Raw genomic sequence first — 19,780 nt, 5'->3', positions numbered from 1 at the left:
CAGGCTATGAAAATACCCACTTGACAAACAGGTGACGTGCATGACCTCTGCAATGACCAAAACCCACTTTGTGATTACTCACACCTGGCATGGCAGACCTGTGAGCAGTGTGCAGTAAACTTTTTGTAATGACAGTGATAGATCATTGGAACATCGATGGAACCAAATCCGGCCGGTGGGCGGACCTCTGACGTCACGCTCATGTCACACGACTCAGCCCCTCTGACGTCATGCTCATGTCACACGACTCAGCCATAACCATATAAAGAGTGGAACTTACACACACGGGGACAGGAACGTACACACACGGGGACATTCGACACTGGATTCAAATTGTAAGGTAGATGGAAGCCGTCGAACTGGTGCAATCTGACGGCATCCTAGAATTTATAGGTAGGATGTGATGTCATGCTGTCGTGAGATTACGTCACACTGGCGTTGTGTCCATATTCGGGACGACCGTCTCATCGTCATCGTCGTCTTGGTAACAGGTTGGTTTGTTGTGATGATGTAGTGTAAAGTTTCAGACAGACAGTAAGAGTGATGCAGTGTTGCATCACTCTTGCCAGATTGCAACGTACATACAACCGACATACTGACAACCGACGTGGCGCAGGTTCCAATTGTAAGGTAGATGTGTGTACAGTCTATCAATATATAATGAGTAACCGTCTTTAATGTCCATCTTAACTGTTGTGCCTACAGGTTGTGACTGGTCCCACCCCAAGATGACGTCCCCCAAAAACAAAGCAAAGAGGAAACAGTCCAAAGACAGCATGACACTACTGCCCTGCTTCTACTTTGTAGAGGTGAGTGTGCGTGCGTGCGTGCGTGCGAGTGAGAGAGAGAGAGACAGAGACAGAGACCGACAGAAACAGAGATTGTGTTTTTGTCTCTGTATTGGTGTTAGTATGTGTATAAGTGGTTGTGTATTGCTGCTGCTGCTGTCTGTGCGTGCGTGCACGCATGTGCGTGCCTGTGGTGAGACAACAGATGGAGTGACTAAGGGAAGGAATGCTGATTCACCATTTCAATGCTAATCTCATCTCTGAATCACTGTTAGTGTAAGAATCACTGTATGTCCTGGATCAATAACTTCACTATGTGCAAATAGTCACTCTTTGTGTGTGTGTGTGTGTGTGCGTGCGTGCGTGCGTGCGTGCGTGCGTGCGTGCGTGCGTGCGTACATTTGCACATGGATGACTGACCTAATCACTCTTAAAGGACCATATCATTCTAAACATTGTCTAGTCCTCACAGCTTCAGTCATACTGTATATCGTACCCCGTTAATTGCTTCATTTTATAAGTTGTGGTTGTCGTACACGATTAAAACTTCGCTCGTAAATCAATGTTTTCACCAGGGACAGTTTTTGTCTAGACTTTAAACACAACGCTAACCTAATTTTGACAAACAATAGTGGCTCAATAAAATAGTCCTATTTTCCTACCTATTGTACCGCAAGTACGTTTAAACAATTGATTTCATAGCGAAATGAATGGAAAACAATGACTTCCTCACAGACCAAATCAGCACAGTACACGTCAATAACCTACTGTACACATGTTAGACATGTATCACTCTTCTCTTTATCCTTGTGTTGATATGAATGTGTGTGTGTGCGTGCGTGCGTGCGTGCGTGCGTGCGTGCGTGCGTGCGTGCGTGCGTGCGTGCGTGCGTGTGTGCGTGCGTGCGTGCGTGCATGCGTGCGTGCGCACACGTGGTACGCATGTGTGTTGCGTGTAACTTGTGTGACACAAGTGTCAGTGTGAAGAGAGGGTGGATGAATAAATCACTCTTTCCTCTATACACACACACACTAATATTACATTCTAGTCACTTTTTGTCCTTGTGTGTGTGTGTGTGTGTGTGTGTGTGTGTGTGTGTGTGTGTGTGTGTGTGTGTGTGTGTGTGTGTGTGTAGCTCCCTATCGTCCTGTCCTCTCTAGTGTCGCTGTACTTCCTGGAGCTGACAGATGTGTTGTCCCCGGCAATGGTGGGGTACCGTTGCCATGACCGCGACCTCTCTATGCCCTACATGGAGACAGGAGATGAGCTCATCCCTCTCCTGATGCTGCTGAGTTTGGCCTTCGCCGGGCCGGCTGCCTCCGTAAGCCAGACACACACGCACACGCACGCGCACACGCATGCACTCACACACACACACACACCAGTGTTTCCCAAACATAGGGTTGCAGCCCATTTTGGGTCACAGACCCTTTTGTATGGGTCATGAGCAATGTTCCCTGTAAGCTGCGCTCATGCAACTGTGCACACCTCTGGAATGCGTTATGCATAACAAATCTGCGACCTATAAGTATAGGTCTTCACCTACGTCATTACACACACACACACACACACACACACACACACACACACACACACACACACACACACACACACGCACCCACCCACAGAGCTTAGCCCACATACATACAGTGTTGCTATCTGACCATCGGTTGGTGCAAACTAAGACGAGAAACACAACAAATGTTTTCCATCACCAGAAAAGTTACCATCCTAGGGACCGCAAACATTAGTGTGGCTACAAGATTTGTCCAACGTGCGCCTGCGAGGCTGTAGCAAAACAGCAAACACTCGCATCGACTTTTGCATCTATTGCCACATATGGAAACTGCCCGAACTTCCCACTCAGCGCATCACTCCCCGGGGTCCTCTGCCTTACACAGAGTATGAATGATTGGTCGAGCAGTTCTCGCGATAGTACTCCGGGGGGACAATCACTCACACGCACACGGAGAGATGTTGCGCATTTACCAAAGGATTTGTCAATGCATTGCTATTTTGTAGTCTAAGAATGTATTGCTTTTGCTCTTTATGTAGACATAAGCAATTTTAAATATATGTGAACACAGCACATTTTTGTCAACATGTATTAATCTACAAAACATGTATTTTCATACAGTATAATGCCAATGAATGGACAAATTGGACATGCAAAAACTATACTGATTTAGATACATTACCTTTGTAATTAGATTATATGAATAAGCCTGAGAACTTGTCATGATCTAAGGGGTTGGACAGGTGGTGTCAAGGTGACCATAGTGTACACAGTGTACATGTCAGATGTTGTTCAGCAGTTGCTTAAGTAATGCTCAGGGGGTTTGAGTTTTTGCTCACACTGTGGAAAAAAATTGAGCGAACATTGGATTTTTTTTACCTTTCCTGCAAAGAAATAATACAAATAAAAAAAATAAAAAATCTAACTTGTTGAATTTCAGACATTTTCAAAACAAATGTCCAAAAACATTTAGAACTGTTCATGTGATGAATTTAAAATGTACTGTAAGTTTGGGCCCCGGGAAAACACCAAATATCTGTCTTTGGATCTTAAGCTGAAAAGCTTTGGGAACCCCTGTCAAAATAAACGCATGCACACGTCCACGGACGCATGCATGGAATTACAAAGAACAAATGAATGGCACAACTGCTTGTCTATGGCCATGATATATCAGGGAAGCAAGAACAGCACACAGGGGATAAGAGATACTGTAGACACAAAGCTACACAGTTTGTACACATTACAAAAACATATACACACGCCCATACGCACGCTGGTCCCTCAAACATGCAGACATATGCGTTCTCAAACACTCAAGGCAAATTCAATCTCACTTCATGCATAGCGATCGATGGACACTGATAAACACACACCTGACATTGCCTTGCACACCAATCTCACACACACACACACACACACACACACACACACACACACACACACACACACACACACACACACACACACACACACACACACCGCACGCACGCACGCACACACACACACACACACACACACACACACACACACACACACCGCACGCACGCGCGCGCGCACCCCCACACACACACACACACACACACACACACACACACACACACACACACACACACACACACACACACACACACACACACACACACACACACACACACCCTCTAATCAATAACACACAACCATGCACACACACGCATCACTAATCCATCAGCAGCATGGAAACAAGCAGACCTCTCCACCTCTCATCTATCAACTTGATTGGAACTGATCACTACTCAATAGCACCTCTCTCTGTCTTTCGCTCCCTCTCTCACCATAGATCAAGACGAGTAAAAAAAAAAAAAATCACCAGGACATTCAACATTATTAACATACTCACTGCCCCTCTTTCGCTCATTTCATCTTTATATTGTCTTTTCTGTATCACTGCAGACCTTGATGGGGAAATGAAGTCTATTCAATCTATTCAATATTAATAAAACTCTCTCTCTCGTCTCAGTATGTCTGACCATGCAAATTAGAAAAAAGAAAATATGCGAATAAATACTTATCAGAGGCTTTTGTGTGACGCTGTAGCATGATCAAGTAGGGCCTTAAAGGGATAGTTCACCCCCAAAATGCTTTTTTTCTCCTTTACAAAAAAACACAACAAGTTAGAATATGGAGGTTTCTGCCCAACAGCAACAATATGCAATAACACCACTCCCCACATTTTTTCTCACTTTCTCTCTCTTAAGATCATGATGGGAGAAGGTGTGATGTACTGCATGCAGTCCAGACTGAAGACTTGTCCCAAATCAGAGGGCAGCATCAACGCTGGAGGCTGCAACTTCAACTCCTTCCTGCGGAGAACAGTGCGCTTCGTGGGTATGTCTGACAACCTGGTGAAATGCTCTGTCAATAACATCGATCGATCGGTTGGGAGGGCTGGGGCAGTATGCTAGACAGACAGAACAGCGCAGTAGGCTGTCCTGGGATCAGGGTTGCCAGATCTGCTTATTATAATTTACCCGCAAGATTTTATTTGAAAATAAAATCTACAAGTACTTGTAGATCTGCTATTTTCAAATAGCTGATGTACATGTTAAAGTGCTCATGTGGCCCATAGTTGCTTTTTCCTAGACCTGGTTGCTTGTTTCTCTCACAGAATCTGGCAACACTGCCTGGGATAGCAGTCAGCGGTAGTCTTAAAGTTTTTTGGGAGTGGCAGGGGGGGGGGGGCGGACAGGAAGTTAACCCATTCAATCCGGGAACGCATCTATGTCATTTTAGATTTGAGCTATAATCATTATTTTATACTTTCGCTATTCAAAAATAGCAGATATACATTTTCATAGTGCCGTGCTACGAGCGTGTGTAGATCTGCACATTTTTGTCTTTGTTTAACACTTTAAATCTTTGCTTCTGGGGGGTCCTTGGAACAAAATATGTAATTTTCGGACCCCCAAAATGATATGTTGTTCCAGCGCCCCAGAATATTCAAAAGAGTCGCACAAAATCTTCACGATTTATCAAAAATAGCAGATCTACAAGCTCATAGTGCAGCAGTGCCGCGCTATGAGCTTGTATATCTGCTATTTTTGAATAGCCCAAAGAAATCTAACAATGACACAGATACTTTCCCGGTCTTATAATGGGTTAAGAATAAAGTTCATATCAACAAAAAGTAGCTGTTATCTGGTGTTATTGACTCCCTTCTGTCAACAATGTTTTCGCCAGGACAGGAGAAGGGTTGTACATCAAGAATGCTTCAGTTTCGACCAACTAATGCATTCAACTGCTCTCTGTCTCCGGTTTGCTTCTGCCTGTCGACCCTTTTATTTATTTATTTATTCTTTTTTTTTCTGACAGGAGAGTGGTCAGCGCATCGTGACCCTTCTTCTATATTTCATGAGGTTTTCAGGTAACTCTGAAGGCCCGACTAGCAATAGGTTTTTTCCATATTTCTTGACGAGATGGAGTGGCCTCTGACACTGAATGTTTCCTTTATAAAATCCCCACGAGGATTTTATCTCACCTGCTCAGCTCGTTTTGCCGTCTTGCAGTGTGTTATCACTATATTTCATCAACCCCCTCTGTGCTACACAGCATTAATCTAGACCCATTCAGTTGTCGTACTTGAACCACATGGATAGCCTTACCTATTATTATAGATCTATTATCTATAAGACGAAGAAGAAAACCTCTTAAAGTCCTCGAGAAAATATGAAGTATTCAGTCAGTTTAACCCTCGAGCTGTCATCTTTTCACCTATACCGTTTCAGAATAGAAAAGGGCTAATTACATGAATTAAATGAAGGGTGGCCAAGAATTAAATAGGTATCGTATACTGCTGTGCAGAACATTTCTAGAGGCAGAATATGAACCTTGCAAGTGGAAAGTGTAACGTAATTAATTCAATTTGACACAATTACACTGTTTGTGAAGAGGCTTTATAATGGGCCCGGCACAAAGCTTGGGATTGTTACTGAAGGTTATTTCAGCAGACTGGTGAAAGGAATGACAGGATCATGTGTATAAACACCTTGAGGCTCTTGTGCTCAATCACTTGCTTTCTGCACCTTGACTTTGACTCACTCTGCCGGGCCTTCTCTCTACCTCTACCCCTCACTTTTGACCTCGCTCTTGGTCAACATTGTTGAAGAACTGTTAGACGGAGTGATATTCAGTCGTCATTGCTATACTTTGTGAAAGAGAGAGAGAGAGAGAGAGAGAGATAGAGAGCAATACAGTTAGAATGTTAAATACAGATAAACAGACTACGGTAATTATAATGAACGACAGCCCAATGTGCAGAATCCACCAGAGGCTTTCCGTTCATTTGCTTGCCTTTCTAACCGTGACTTTGACTTGTTCTCTCCACCGTCTCTCTCTCTCTCTCTCGCTGCAAAGCAATATCCTCGAGGTTAAGTTGACGATTTTTACCATTTACCATTTTACCATTTACGATGCACAGAGCGTAATAATGGACTTATATCAGAGTGTTATATAAATCCACTCCATCTGATAGTGAAACTGAGCTGAGGGCCCCACAACCACTCCAGTCCAGATCCATATCTGCTTTCACAAACAACTCTCAAATCAACCGGACAACTCCAAATACTGATAAATCATCATGGGAGAATCTGCTGTGGACCCCTCTTTGCAGGTCAATGTAGTTAAATAGAAGAAGTGGTGTTTGTATTATTGAATGGGTGGCTTTTGCCTATTATATTGCACGAGAATGAGAACAGCAGTAAAAGGTTATCTTGGGTGTGTTGAGTAGACGCTAATAGTCTAATAAAAAGAGGAACGCAGCAAAAACCAAGAAGGTTAAAGCAGACTAAAAATGCGTATTATGCTGCACACAGTGAGACAGAGAGATGGGGTAAAAAGAGACATATTGAAAAGAAAGAAGTTTGGTAAGACCAATAATAGGTGTCAATAAATGCACAGCAGCACAATGTGTCAAAACTGCCAGAGGCTTTCTGTTCATTTGCTTGCCTCACTAACTGACATGTTTTCTCCCACCTGCCCTCTCCCTTCTCCCTCTCTCTCCCTCTCCGTCTCATCCCCCAGGTGTTCATGTATTTGGTCTCCTAGCAACAGCTCTGGTGACAGATGTCATACAGTTGGCTACCGGGTACCACTCCCCTTTCTTCCTCACCGTCTGCCAGCCCAATTACACCGCCCCGGGAGTGTCATGTGACAACAATGCTTATATCACGCACAACATCTGTATGGGGAAGGACCAGTACGCAATTATGTCAGCTCGGTAAGATGCAGACGCACATGCACTTATAAGTGTTTCAAATACACATGCTGGACAGCCATTTTGGGGAGAATAAATTCTTTACAGCACCATACCAGCACCAATAAAAGTCACTGTCTATTCACAGCTACAGACATATAGTACATACATAATGCATAAACATTTTCCCATTAAAGCTGCAATCTGGAACTTTTTTGGCTTAAGGGAGGACTGGCCAGTCGGCCGGCCGTCCGGCGGGCGGACCTCTGACGCTCATGTCACCATGACTCAGCCCAGGGTTTCCGTTAGCCGGTATATACCGGCCATTGACCGGTAAAAATTTGAATTGGCCGGTAAATATAAACACCACCGGCCACCGTGGCCGGTTGGGAAAATGCTGTTATTAGGCTACTTTATTATTAAGCCTATTATTAATATTATTATTTGCATAAAGTAGTTGGCTACAACCATTACAATCATAATCATTTAAAGTTTTTATCATGATCTGACTGTGTGGTTTAATTCCGACAGCCTGCTTGGCTGCTGCTGTGCGCTGCAGTTATAGAATAGCCTATTCGTTGTACGATGGTGTTGAAAATATCAGAGCTACAAGCTCACAGCACGTCGCAACGCGCCGCTTTGTGAGCTTGTATGTCTGCTATTTTTGATACGACACAACACCCCTAAGAGACACAGCTGTGTCTCCTCCTGATCAGTGCTGAGTAGGGTGGTTCGCTCGGGTGTTGATAAACAGAACCGGGATTTTCCGAGGTGATAGAATCTGAACCAAGCCGAACCCAATTGTCGATAAAGGGACCCGTCCCGTCCCGAACACGCGTGGGTCGTGGATATTATGCAAGCACAGTTACTGCAATGGATAAAGTGGTGAAAGTTGATGAAAGCAACTATAAAGGCAAGTAATCAACCTCGCGCAAGGCCACATATATCATGACATATATAATTAACGTTAACAAAACAAAACAAAACATACTTTTGCATATCAAGGTTGAATGAGAATCGATGTAAAGCCCAAAATATATATTAATTTGTTTATACTGTGCGACGGAGTTGCGCAGGGAAACCACAGCCTGCAGGGTTATTAGAACTTGCACCAAAACACCCTCGCCCCCATTTTTCAGGCGGACCAGCGGTTCTTGTATTCTTGTATTTGTTTTACTGAGGATAGACGTAGAAATAGGTTTAGGATTAGGTATAGTTTTACTGAGGTTAAGATCAGGAATAACATTAGGGTTAGGCATAGTTTACTGATATGTTTAGGAATACCAGGCGAATACCGCCGGATTTTCCCCGGGGCGACTGTGTTTTGGGGCGAGCGTTTTGGTATTCGTCTGCTGCGTGTTCAGCAGCGCAGCTCTAACGTAACGAGGTGTAATGAGCCCAATCAGTTGTTGGGTGCATGTATGCAGTGCAAACACGCATGTGACGTTAATTATAATATGGCCGGTAAATTTATTCTTTGGCCGGTAAAATATAATCCTGCCGGCCATGGTGGCCGGCCCCAAAAATGCCTAGCGGAAACCCTGACTCAGCCATAACCATATAAGGAGTTCCCAATGCAGCTACGCCCAAATATGGAGTGTGTTGTTGTCTAACTTCAATGTGTCGTCATGGCATCAGGCACAAACAAATAAGTCAGCTCCATATATGGGCTCAAAAGGGGGCATGCCTTTATATGGGCATATACTGATGACATCAGGGGCATACAATATATGGGCATAAAAGGGACAAGGACTGGCAGATACAGAGATCTCCATATATGGGCATATTAGTTGGATCGGTGGTGCGACCTAGGTGTGAGGGCCGCGTAGTGACCCGATCCTCTAGTACAATATACTAGCACATCTGCAGCGGTTGGAGGTGGTCTCCCTACGGTTCCATTGAGACATTTTTACCCTAGTGTTGGGTAGGACACCTACAGGATAACACTCGCAAAAATGTTGTTCTTTAGCAAGCGAATTGACCCACAATATGAATACATTTTGATATATTTTATTTAGATGGTAACTGTTCGTGTTAGTTGTGTTTTTTAGTCATGTTTTTTCTTTATGCCGCTATAACATGTCGATTACAAGTTAATAGGAAAATAAGATTGCTTGGATGGTTGACACAGATTAGATTGTATGAAACATTATCTGCAATAAAAGAAAATTCAACAAACAAAAACTAAAAACTGTTGAATAATCGTAATAATATTACACAAAGGGGTGTGCTTTACCATCATTATTGGTACTTCAACGATGCTTCCAGAACTCGCACAAGCAAGCACGTCTCTCCTGACCGCATCATAATGGTGCGTGCCAATAATGATGGTAAGGCACACCATCAATACTATATACTCAACAGAATCACTTACCCTACATTTAGGCAATATTGCTGAAGTATACCATGACACGTTTTCAACTGGCTGAACATGCCAGACCACCAGTATGGTCCTGCACATGGTCATGGACACAATTCTGTCAAGCAAAAGCACAAACACACATACTAAATAGTATGTAGGTGAGCCTAATTGAAGTTTATGCATCATCAACAAAAGGCCTATTTGTAAAAATGTAATAGTCATAGGTTAGACAAACATAGACGTCATAGACGAAACGCATTGACAGGGTGAGATTATGTCTTAATGGTACTGATACAGAGATACTTATATTCAAACATACAAAATGGAGACAACCCCATTTACACCGCATTAATGTATGCACACATGCACACAAACAAATTACATAATATACATGCATCTGTGCACACACAGTGCAGTCCAGTGTTCCTGTGTGGACTAAGCACTGCATGTAAAAGGGAATGATTAAATTGATGCATTGAATGCAGCCACTTATTCATAATGTCTGATCTAATATACGTAGAGCTGTCCTCAACTAAATACATTTGAGACTGTATATTAAGGTCTTATAATGCATTATAAGGACATTTATTATGCATTATAATGAGCTTATAAGGCTTATATAACTACCATAACTGTGTCAGTTATAAAGTGTCTTTGTTCTATATTGTTATGCATAATTACACACATTTATAATGAGTGTTATGAAGCCTTATAAGTGCATTATAATGCATTATAAATGTAATTATAATGCATTATAGACCTGACCTTTAATTAAAGTGTTATTACCTGGTAGTGATAATTCGTAATCATTTCACAATGACTACTGGCTATTGGAAGTTATAGACAGGCAGAATTAAAGGGTTATATTATCTAGGCCCTAGATAATATAACCCTTTAATTCTACCCTAGATTCTAGGGTTCACAAGAATGTGCATGGAAAATCATAAAATATGACTAATCAACTAACAAAGTCTTGGTTGACTAATGAGGGGACAGCCCTAATTATATGTTGTGGTGTTTGAACTTGGGACGCAAGACACATTTCTTAGAAGAATATTCTGATAAACTGAAATCAAATTAAATTCCGCACATACCCACTGACACACACAAACAGATATTCAATAGAGCACGTCGGATAGATTAGTGATTCCGTTTTTTATAACACACACAGAATCTAAATGAGTATCTCTGTCCCCATCTCACTCACTTTAATTTCCCCAATATACTTTCCATTATTATTTATGCATATTAATTCACAAATCCAAGGACAAACACTCTCCTTGACACACATGAACTCACGCACATACACGCACATGCACACGCACACGCACACATGCACACGCACACGCACACATGCACAGACACTCGTATACACAGCATGAGGATACACAAAGACAGATAGGCATTTTGTGTTGAATACCCCCATTAAAAAATCACAAACAGCAGATTGCATGCCAGTTTGGTTCATGTTCAGAGATTGCACACACATCCTCCTGCAGACAACGCACACAATTCTATTGACACGAGCCGATCACCAATATATGAGCATAAATCTCCCTGTCTCCTCAATCTCTCACCCCTCACTCTCTCTCTCTTTTCTCTCCCTCTCTCCCCTCAGGAAAACATTTCCGTCCCAGCATGCAACGCTCTCTGGCTTCGCTGCTGTCTATATTTCCGTAAGCACTTCCTGCATGTTGCTTGTCTTTGTGATGCATGCGATGGGTCTGTGTGGTGTGTTGAACCAGCCTGTCTTGTCTCTCTCACACACTGAGCAAATCAAATAGAACAGATCATTAAAATATGACTTAAAGGGATATTTCACTTTCAAAAAAACTTTGGGTCATTTTATCACATACTCGGGCATTTGTGAGCCCCCCAGACAGTTTTTAAGTTGCTTGACTAAGTATTTAGATATTTGATATTCATTTCATCAGACACGCCCCCTTCCTATACAAACCCATTATAACTAAATTTTTAACATGTTAGATTCATCAAAAACACCCGTCCTTGGTTCTGGTGACTCACCCTGCCCTCCTAATATGTGAGGGGCCGTGTTCTTTCGATTACTTCTTTTTTTTTTCTTTCTTTTTTTAATTGTATTTCATTTTTTTCGTTTTCCAAAAATAAATATAAAAAATAAATGAAAAAGTTGTTGAAAAAACACTCCTCACTTATTATCAAGGACGGGTGTTTCTGATGAATCTAACATGGTTAAAATGGAGTTTGAAGTTACAATGGGTTTGTATAGGAAGGGGGCATGTCTGATAAAATGAATATCAAGCAACTTAAAAACTGTCCGGGGGGCTCACAAAAGCCTGAGTAGACAATGAAATGACTCAACGTTTTTTTGAAAGTGGAATATCCCTTTAAATGGCTAGTGCTTTAGTCGTTAGGAGTCAGGGCAATCCCAGGGTCAGGGTGCCTGTTGGCTCAGACGAGTTTGAGTCCTGGTGTTGTCTTGCGTGTGTTTGTTGGTTTTCTGTCTCTCTACACTGTACTATCTAAGAAATAAAGCATACAAATGCTGATGAAATAACTGGAAAGCACAAGCTATCCAAGGGCCAAAGAACCATGTAAATACCTCATTAAATACTGAACCGTGTTGCAGTCAGTGATAACCTCAAGTGCTACGCCCCTGGTTGCTTGGCCACCGCGTTCCCAGTGCACTGACAGGCTGACTCCAGCAGAGCTGTAGCAGCACAGTCATCTCTCTACGAGTTAGCCCTCCTACAGTGCTAGCGGCTATCGTTAGCCACTGGAGACATCGCTGCTGCCTCGCTGAGCCCCTGTGTGGGCTCATTAAGCCTCGGCGGACTGACTGTCGGGTGGAGAGGAGGAGCGGAAGGGAGGAACGAAGCATGTGTTTGGGTTTGTTTGAGTTGAGACGTGCTGTCAAAACTGTGCAAAGCGGAGCAGCAGTAGCAGCGCATACAGTGATGTTGTCAGTGGGTTCCTCCCCCTTGCTTTGGTCTGTATTGCATGCACTCTCCGCTGTCTGTTTCTTATTAATTTCTGTTGAGCGGTAACAAGGGACTTCACGAATTGGACAAAACTTCTAAATAAAGTATATTGAAAATATTGTAATTGGGATATGAATTGAGATACATGTAGACAGCATTTTCTACTCTTTAATTGAGGATATGCTCATAAAACTGCATGACTGTGTGTGTGTGTGTGTGTGTGTGTGTGTGTGTGTGTGTGTGTGTGTGTGTGTGTGTGTGTGTGTGTGTGCGTGCGTGTGTGCGTGCGTGCGTGTGTTTAAGAAACATTTCTGATGATTTCACACAGTTGCAATAAAATGAGAAATATTCTCCCTCAGGTAATTAGAACTTTTGGACTGGAAATTTTGCAAAGCACCAGCAACTTATCTAGGAGTTTTCTGAAATCCACAATAAAGAGATGAACTGTGGAACTCGGTACTGCTATTGATGTCTTAATTGTACAGCAGTTGTGACTAGGGTTGTCCGATATTGGCTTTTTTACCGATAACCGATATACCGATATTGTCCAACTCTTAATTACCGATACCGATATCAACCGATACCGATATATGCGGGGATTATTGTGATTAGGGTAAGCTCAAATTTCATATCACACACACCATATACAGTAAGAACTCCTGTAACTTATTTATAAAGCAAAAAAAAAAAAAAAAAAAAAAAAACATTTTTTTTTTTTTTTTCAAAAACCGATACCGATATTTTCCCGATATCAATTTTTATGCTAATATCGGCCGATAATATCGGGAGGCCGATAAAATCGGACATCCCTAGTTGTGACCTCCACTGTATGTATATAATGCATCAATGCACACTCTCCCTCTTTCCCTCTGCAGATGTATTTCAATGTCTGCATCAGCAGCACCACCAAGCTGCTGAAGCCATTCCTGGTGTTTTCCTTCTGTATGGCGGCAGGCCTGGCAGGACTGACACAGATCACTCAGCACCGCAGCCACGCCATAGATGTGTATGTGGGATACGCTATAGGAGCCGGTATCGGGGTCTACCTGGTCAGTGACATACGTTCTATGTGCTCTGTGCTCTGTGTGTGTGTGTGTGTGTGTGTGTGTGTGTGTGTGTGTGTGTGTGTGTGTGTGTGTGTGTGTGTGTGTGTGTGTGTGTGTGTGTGTGTGTGTGTGTGTGTGCGCGCGCGCGCGCGTGCGTGCGTGCGTGCGTACAATGACATCATAACCATATAACTGTCCTTTAAAATGACTTGTCCTAGGTACAAATGTGATTTACCAAGAAATCAAGCTGCTTTCTTACAACTTTCTCTTGTAAATTGGTTATCAGCACTGATTAGTGTTGGTGAGTGAAATGTTTCACTGGGTCGTACATCTGAATTGAAAATAAAATAATGAATTCCATGGTGCTGTGGTAGTTGGACATGGTCTACTGCTTTGAAGGAAACCTGAGGATTGATCGGACTGAAGTGCATGTCTTCTTGCTGATCGAACATTCCATCTACATTTTGGGGGACGGACTTCTTTTTGCATTTGATGTTGACACTCACAGACTCGTCGTTTAAAGAAGAAATGAAAAAAGAAATGAAGGAGGAAATCACAAGTTTTCGCATTGAGATGGACCGCCAGCTGCAAAGACACGATGAAGAGTTAGCGACGCTGAAGGCTGTTACAAACGAAACCCAAATGCGCTTATCGGAGATAGAGGACTGGCGAGTGGGAGCGGACGAGGCGATGACGTGCTGGTGGAACATGTGGAGCAATTACAGGCAAGGCAACTGGAGTGTGTGTGTGTCACTGGCGCATACTACTGGTTGCACAAGGGGAAATCGATGAAAAAAACTATGCATTTGCGCTTACAGTATTGATTGATTTAATATTGTATTAGGCAGAAATGTTGAAACAGCACTAGTACAGTTAAAACACTTTGTCTAAAAGGTCCGTCCAAGAAGGTCCTTGCTGTCTTGTTTCCATTGAGGTCCTTGGTATTCAACTCATAAACATATAATATTCATAGACTGGATTGCTTATTGCTCTCACGCAATACATGGCAACACTAGTTTAGGGGAGAAAACACGTGTGGATTTATGATGAGACAGAAAATAGAATGTTTTCAACTACTTTACTCAAATACATTTTGAATTGGACTTTTACTAGTAAGGGAGTTGCAGTAGTTCTACATTGCAGTATTGATACTTTTACTTAAGTAAAACATGTGAGTACTTTTTCCACCACTGGTTAGGAACAGAACTGACTATATTGGCTTGATATGGCCAATGTGAAATCACGCGAAGAGACCCGACTTAATGTTTTGAGGGCAAAAATAACAATAAATGAATGCGTGGTTCAAACGCTGGCATGCATTGTCGTCTACTGGGACTATATGCCAGTACCGCATTGTGCAGTTGAAGTCACAGAGTAAACATGGAAAGACCCACTTCTCCCATTGCAACGCTTCAGTTTTTTCTTTGAATGAATCTTCACAGTCATCATATCTCAGGAGCATCACACAGCCTGTGCTAACAATCGCTGCTGTTCTCTGAGTTACCTCACAACGTGGCTTCCACACTTTCTCTCCCAAGAGTTTTCTTTTCTTTTTTTTAAGGCTGGCCAAAAATAGCCTTTTTTCTATTAGAGAGGGAGCGAAAGAGAGAATGAATAATCTGATAAGAATTCTCTGGAACAATTTTAAGAATAAACTTGCCACTGTTTTCTTTTTGTTTTGTTTTTCACACCCCCCCCCCCCCCCCCCCCCCACACACTTCCTCCTCCTTTTCTCTTTTCCTCTTCTTCTGTCTCATCTTACACTTTTGAAAAGAGAAAGCATTTCCTCCCCGCTATTGAAGGATGAAAAGAGAAAGCAAGCGATTCATGCTGACTTAAGGCTACACAGAAGAAAAAGAGGAAGCTATCTATTCACTCATGCTCTTGTGTATGCATCATGCTAATAAGAAAATCTAATTTTCTTCCCCCTCGACTTTAGATGAGAGAAAATACACTTTCACGGCCCAGTGCTCCATTAAGCATGCTGAGCACTGTTTTCTCTTCATTCATTTCTTCTCACACTTGTACCTAACGTCCTGTCCTGTGTGTCTGTCCTGAGCACAACAACAAGACAGATTCCTGGCAGCCTGGGTTGACATGGAAATAAACTATTGAAACTCACTCTCCCTCCCCCCCCCCCACACCTCCCCGCTCTGTACCCTTCCTTTCCCTGTACCCCTCCTCTCTCCATATCCCCTCTTCTCCTTCTACCCCCTCTGCCTGCTTCCATCAGGCTGTGTATGCAGTGGGGAACTTCAAGGCGTCAGAGGAAGATGCCCCCATCCACACTAGACATTCCCCAGCCAAGCACAAAGACCAGCTGCGGGTGCTGAGCCAGCGGAGCCACGACTCCCTGTACAGGAAGACCCCGAGGGCCTCCGAGAGCAGAGAGGAGCTGGGTGCCGGTCTGGGAAACGGGGGGCGCAGCAAGGTCAGACGGGAGAAGGCGTCGCTGGCCTCTCTCAAGAGAGCCAGTGCCGATGTGGAGCTTCTTGCGCCCCGCGGCCCCATGGGTAAGGAAACCATGGTGACCTTCAGCAACACCTTGCCCCGCGTTGCCAATGGCAACAGCCCCATTTCGCCTTCGAATGAGCTAGTCGGCGTGCCTGTGCAGCGTCACATGACCTTCCACGTGCCCTTCGACCCCCAGAGGTCTCGGCAGCTGGTGTCGGAATGGAAACAGCGCTCCATGGAGCTCCGCAGCCAGAGCTCCCGGGATGAGGAGGAGGCGTCTGAGGGAGCAGACAGGGGAGAGGAAGGAGGGGCAGGAGGAGGAGGAGAGGGAGGAGAACAGGGGATGCCTTCATCCCTCTACCCCACAGTGCAGGCCAACCGGCCCAGCGCCACGCCGACAGGGGCCAGGGTGGTGGTGGCCCCCCCGCTGGTCCACATCCCCGAGGAGGCCTGCCGCCCCCCGCCCGTCTCCCCCAAGAGTGCCAAGACCCGCGCCAAATGGCTGTCACTCACAGAGGGAGGCGGGCCCAAGGAGCCGGGAACAGGCCCTATCGCCGTGTCGACACCCCGTGTTCCAAGCACTTTGCCCAACCAGCCTCCCGGCCAGCCCAGAATCATGCAGGTGAGACACCATAATTACAGTGTTGCTGTAACGGTCATTTGTCATGCTGTGTCACTCTTTAATTTCAACTGGCAGGCATCCAGTGTTGCAAAAGAGACTTTTGACTGGAGGGGAAATTTAACAACTGTCAAACATGGTCAGCACCACATTGTGGGTGTACTGACCCTCTAGCTATGATGATGTATGGGATAATCAAAACAGAACAACATTTTTGGGGGTTATTTATTAAACTATTTAAATTAAGTGATCCTTCATGCCCGCCAGGACATTTACATTCCCAGACTCTGGTTCTTGACAAGTGTGTTACTCTCTTGTAGACACCTGACATTTATCCTACATCTGTATAAGATACTATATTCCATTAGCACTGCAGTAGCCACTACTGCCTATTCCTTCCCAACTCTAGTAATAGAGTAGAGACTAGGGATATCATATCAAAAATTCTGTCTGAATTAGCAGATTTCAGTTGAAATTGGAACTAAACAAAAACAAATCCCTTCAAGTCACAGCAGTGGTTCAGCTGTTGTAGTGCTTTGATGAAGAAACATTTCCAGCATGACGGATGTTGTAAAAGACTGATTCGTCCCGTCTCGATTCCCAGGTCATCGCCATGTCCATGCAGCAGAGCCACGGCGGACCGGTCAACTCCTCCGCCAAGACCTCGGACTCCGCCTCTTCCTGTGGGGGCGGGTCTTCCAACGGCTCCGAGTCGCCGTACTACCGCATCCCCTCGGACCGCGGCGACAGCATCGGCGGCGGGAGCAACCCGGGCAGCATCGCCAGCATCGTCACCATCGACGCCCACGCGCCCCACCACCCGGTGGTGCGCGTATCCACCAGCAACGGGAAACCCTGGGAGTGGAGGAACACCATCAGCGGGAACATGCTGAGTGGGGACGCCGCGGCGGAGAAGCACCGCGGAGCTCTGCAGAGGCAGGACAACGTCAGCCAGTACCGCGACTACCGGACCCTCCCCGTCAAGACGGACTCCCTGTCCTCGTCCTCCTCCACTGGCGGCGGAGGGGGAGGGGGAGGGGTAGGGGGGGTAGAGATGATGGAGGATGACTCCACCCCGCTGCCTCCCCCACCCCTCCCCTCCATGGCCTCCTCCGCCCCTCTACCACCCCCTCCCCACCTGCTGTCCTCCTCCCCGCTGCCGCCGCCCCCACCTCACCACCACCGCAGCTCCTCCCCTCTCCCCCCACCTCCTCATCCCTCCCTGATGCTCCCGCCTCCTCCCCACCCTGACCTGCTGATGGACGGTCAAGGCCAGGCTCTGTCCCGGTCCTCCACGCTGCCCCGCCGGCCCTCGGCCCACAGCCATGCCGAGCAGGAGCACTACTACAAGACCATGCAGAATGAGAGGATGCTATAACAGAGTCCACCATACCACTGGAGTGTTGTTATATATTGCTGGAGTAGGGAGAGAGAATGTGTGGGTTGTACCTGACTGTGGCGTGAGAGTTTTTTTTAGAGACAATTTGGGTTAGTGACACAGTGAAACTACGACAAAAGGAGGGTTTGAGATGATTTAAGGACGTGACAAGATGACGAAAAAACATTTGGAGACTATACGGATGAGGTGGGAAATGAAATTCATTCACTTGTAATGTTTTGAGACGGGAATGATCCAAGTGCATTCATGAACAAGCAGCTTCATTCAGAGAGACAGGAGATGAAAGAGTGCGAAGCAAGGTGTTACGGCAGCTTGCGCATACACACACACCAAGGGATCTGTAGCCTTTTTACCCTCTGCTCTGCAGGGAGCCCAGCTCACACACAAAGGTCCCTCGGAGCTGACTGGAAAAGAACAGACAAGAGCAGGCAGGGGAAGAGAGGTAGAGAGAGGGGGAGTGCAAAAGGGCAGACGTAAAAAAAAAAAGAAGAGAACACCGCTCTGCACTGTGTATACAGACAACAGCACATGAGAAAGGTGAAAGGAAGGAGAGACTTGAGCCTGAAAGAGAAGCTGTGGAACACAATGAATGTCTGTCTGGTATCCGCTTGATCAGCTCTTCCCTGAGTGCGGAAACAAGACAGAGGAGACAAAAACAACCGCAGGCAATACTAGCACTTCTTTAACCACCTCAGTGTTCTCAGGTTGCCAGCCATCTCTCTCTCTCACACACACACACACACACACACACACACACACACACACACACACACACACACACAGACACACACACACACAGACACACAGACAGACGCACACGCACGCACAAACGCACACCACACACGCACACGCGCGCACACACACACACACACACACACACACACACACACACACACACACACACACACACACACACACACACACACACACACGTTCAAATAGTCATGCTCCCAAACATTTGAAACCTAGGGGTTTTCCTCCTGAACAAACCTGTTAGTTCCATGTACAGTACCAACCGCAGGTTCAACCAGACGAGCTCATCTGCCATCTCCACCACAGAGAAGCAGGGACCTTACTTTATTTTTACCAACTGAACAAACAACAAACCAAATCCCAAACTTCCACCTTTGTCGCAGAGCGAATGTGCCAGCAGCCCGCCATGAGGGCCAGCTCAGGAAATATCCGCTTTTGGAGGCAATAACAGCGGGGGGAGGATGAGGAGGAGCGTGGAGGAAGAGGAATGGAACGAAGAGGAGGATCTCGCACAGTTGGGCAACCTTGCATGAACGTCATCGAGTGGATTACTGTTGTAAACATGAGAGGCGGCTGAGGGAAAAGGAGATGCCCAAAGGGGGTTTGTTGGCTTGTTTCAAACAGCCAGCCCGCTAGTCAGTCAGTCAGTCAGTCA

At 45.0% G+C, this 19,780-nt stretch overlaps 1 protein-coding gene across 1 annotated transcript; it reads left to right on the top strand.

The window, feature by feature from the left end:
• Positions 1-728: 728 nt before the first annotated feature.
• On the top strand, positions 729-18,351 carry plppr3a (phospholipid phosphatase related 3a; the record flags this gene model as incomplete). Its single annotated transcript, XM_084045814.1, has 8 exons — positions 729-809; positions 1,925-2,110; positions 4,540-4,669; positions 7,361-7,556; positions 11,513-11,570; positions 13,730-13,903; positions 16,134-16,976; positions 17,578-18,351. 8 exons carry the CDS (start codon positions 729-731, stop codon positions 18,349-18,351), a joined length of 2,442 nt encoding a protein of 813 aa, XP_083901940.1.
• Between the last annotated feature and the right edge of the window lie 1,429 nt (positions 18,352-19,780).

The sequence above is a fragment of the Gymnoscopelus microlampas genome, assembly GCF_963454915.1.
Source record: "Gymnoscopelus microlampas genome assembly, chromosome: 20".
NCBI lineage: Eukaryota > Metazoa > Chordata > Actinopteri > Myctophiformes > Myctophidae > Gymnoscopelus > Gymnoscopelus microlampas.
Note: the sequence above shows the minus strand (reverse complement) of the source record. Positions and strands in the feature narration are given on the sequence as shown.